At 34.5% G+C, this 2,474-nt stretch overlaps 1 protein-coding gene across 1 annotated transcript in view; it reads right to left on the reverse strand.

Annotated features, from left to right (window-relative positions):
* LOC137639273 (zinc finger BED domain-containing protein 5-like) overlaps nucleotides 1–1,212 on the reverse strand; it is a 1,395-nt gene extending 183 nt beyond the window's left edge. The window contains exons 1-3 of the mRNA XM_068371557.1: nucleotides 1,171–1,212; nucleotides 404–604; nucleotides 1–216 (exon numbers count right to left, since the gene is read on the reverse strand). The exon at nucleotides 1–216 is cut by the window's left edge and continues 183 nt beyond it. Coding sequence (XP_068227658.1) covers nucleotides 1–216; nucleotides 404–604; nucleotides 1,171–1,212 — 459 coding nt within the window. The remainder of the gene's footprint in view (nucleotides 217–403; nucleotides 605–1,170) is intronic.
* Nucleotides 1,213–2,474: the final 1,262 nt, after the last annotated feature.

A 2,474-nucleotide genomic window follows, 5' to 3' on the forward strand; every position in this document is an offset into this window, starting at 1 on the left:
CTCCTCGATTCCTTTGTCAGTTATGTAGCGGCAAAAAGCAAGCAGTTGTGCAATGTTGGTGACATCCGTAGACTCATCAATTTGAAGAGAAAAAAAGGGTGATGACATTACCTTTGACACCACATTTTCCTTTATATTTTCAGACATTTCAGCATTTCTGTTCTTGATGGTGTTGTTGGACAAGGAGATTTGTTTCATTTTGTGATGACTCCTCTCCTAACACAAGCCGCACACTGTCAACGGTACATGGTTTCAAAAGGCTTTCACCAATCGTGTGGGTTTTTTTTTTTGCCTTGGCCACCTGAAGGGTAATCACATATGAAGCCTTCACTATGCTGATGTTTGTTTGCTAATACGTCCCAGATTCATCCATCTTCATCCTCTTCAAACTGGATAACTTTACCTCAAAAAAGCTACGATTCCTATCTTTCAACTGTGGATGAGCGTTTGCCAGATGCTGCTTCAGTTGTAAAGGTTTCATGCTCCTGTTACAGAAGGTTTTCAAACGCACAACACACTGAGGGACGTGTGCACCTTCCTTGACAAGAGAAGTGAACCCGTAGTCCAAATAACCATCTCGATACAATCTTCGTTTCTCTGACATCTGAAATCAGGCATAAAACAAAGCATATCAATTTGGGAGAAGAAAATTAAACATAAACACAAATTTTCCATTCATCCCCCTCCCAAATATAAAATAAGAAAGTAAATAAATAAACTTCTCATAAACATACAACCTTTGAAGATTAGTACTTTAATAAAACATCTCTCAAGTATTACCAATCTCAGCCAAAGCATAATAATAATAATAATAATAATAATAATAATAATGATAATAATAATAATAATAATAATAATAATAATTATTATTATTATTATTATTATTATTATTATTATTATTATTATTATTATTATTATTATTATTATTATTATAATAATATTAGTAACAACAACAACAACAACATTACAATATTAAGAATAATAACAACAACAACAACATATCATATTATCCAGTTAACAAACTCACTATTGAAATTATACTATTCGCATACCTTGTATTTATAAGCCGGGTATATGTGTCTGATGTTCCTTGCTAACTGACTACTCGTAATGCACTGTGAGTCTGTGACTGTACTCCTGCACCACCCCCACCTTCCTTTCAGAGCTCACGTTTGAACGTGAGCCGAACCTGGTAGATTCGGTGCCGCCCATCTTCAACAGACACTCTCTCTCTCTCTCTCTCTCTCTCTCTCTCTCTCTCTCTCTCTCTCTCTCTCTCTCTCTCTCTCTCTCTCTCTCTCTCTCTCTCTCTCTGACATGATAAAATACATCTGATATTCTTTTAGTTAGTAGGTAGTGTAATTATTTCCCCCCTGGTAGCTTCAAATTTTCCCCAGGTTGGGAACCACTGGCTGTAGACAATAACGTACCTCAAGGGAAAAAAACAAACAAAGATAAAAAACCAAGTATTTTTTTTTCTGATCATATCCCTGTATGGCATGAGTAACAAGCCTAAATATGCTAGACCACCCACCAATTACCATTTTCCCTCCCAGTATAGTCATAAGGAGTAAAACTATTTTAAATGACGGGTCATTCACGTTCTGTAAGCTCTATTTGAAATATTACACACCCTAATCTTGACTTGCTATTTTTTTACTACGCTTAAAATCTTGAGATTAGTCATATTCAGAAAGTAACAAATGCAGTCGGGTGTATAATATCCATAATAAATATTAAATATAGTAAATATAATTTTGAGTTAGCTCATCGTTTTGTGTAAAGGAAGATGGTTTTTTGCTTATGAGAAAATAAATGAACAAGGATTACGCTGTAGTGGCCTAATGATTAATGCAATTTAATACAAGTATATGGAATATTAGAAGATGAATAATAATAGGGCCATTATTGTTTTTTTTTTTTTTTTTTTTTTTTTTTTTTTTTGGTACAGTAACTCAAAATCTCACCCGAAATACGGAATCCCGATTTTTTTTTCCTCTTTTGTTTTGTGCCTGTCAGCAATAGGTGGCACTGGTCAAAGGCCCGGCGATGATATACGTAGGCTTTCCCGTCTTCCCTTTACTGTGAAAGAGGTTACTGTCATGCCTAAGCATAGTCTGTCCAAGTATATGCCTCATTAACCAACTGTAATCACCAAGAGCAGACCAAAGACTCTTCCAGGACCGGAAGCTCATTGCGAAAGATTTGTGCAAATTGGTGCAAACTGAATAGGCTCCATTAAACTATTGATGGGGTTAAAATTTTTTCTATATATATATATATATATATATATATATATATATATATATATATATATATATATATATATATATATGGAAGCACTTGTTTCATTTAGATCTTTCATGATGTTCCTACGTTCACCCCTTTCTAACTTAGAAAGAAAATCGAAATCCTGGGACTCACTAAACGAATGAAACATCGTAAACGGCGATCAACTTCGTCGCACTAAGTCA

Source organism: Palaemon carinicauda, chromosome 4 (genome assembly GCF_036898095.1).
Source record: "Palaemon carinicauda isolate YSFRI2023 chromosome 4, ASM3689809v2, whole genome shotgun sequence".
In the NCBI taxonomy this organism is placed as follows: Eukaryota; Metazoa; Arthropoda; class Malacostraca; order Decapoda; family Palaemonidae; genus Palaemon; species Palaemon carinicauda.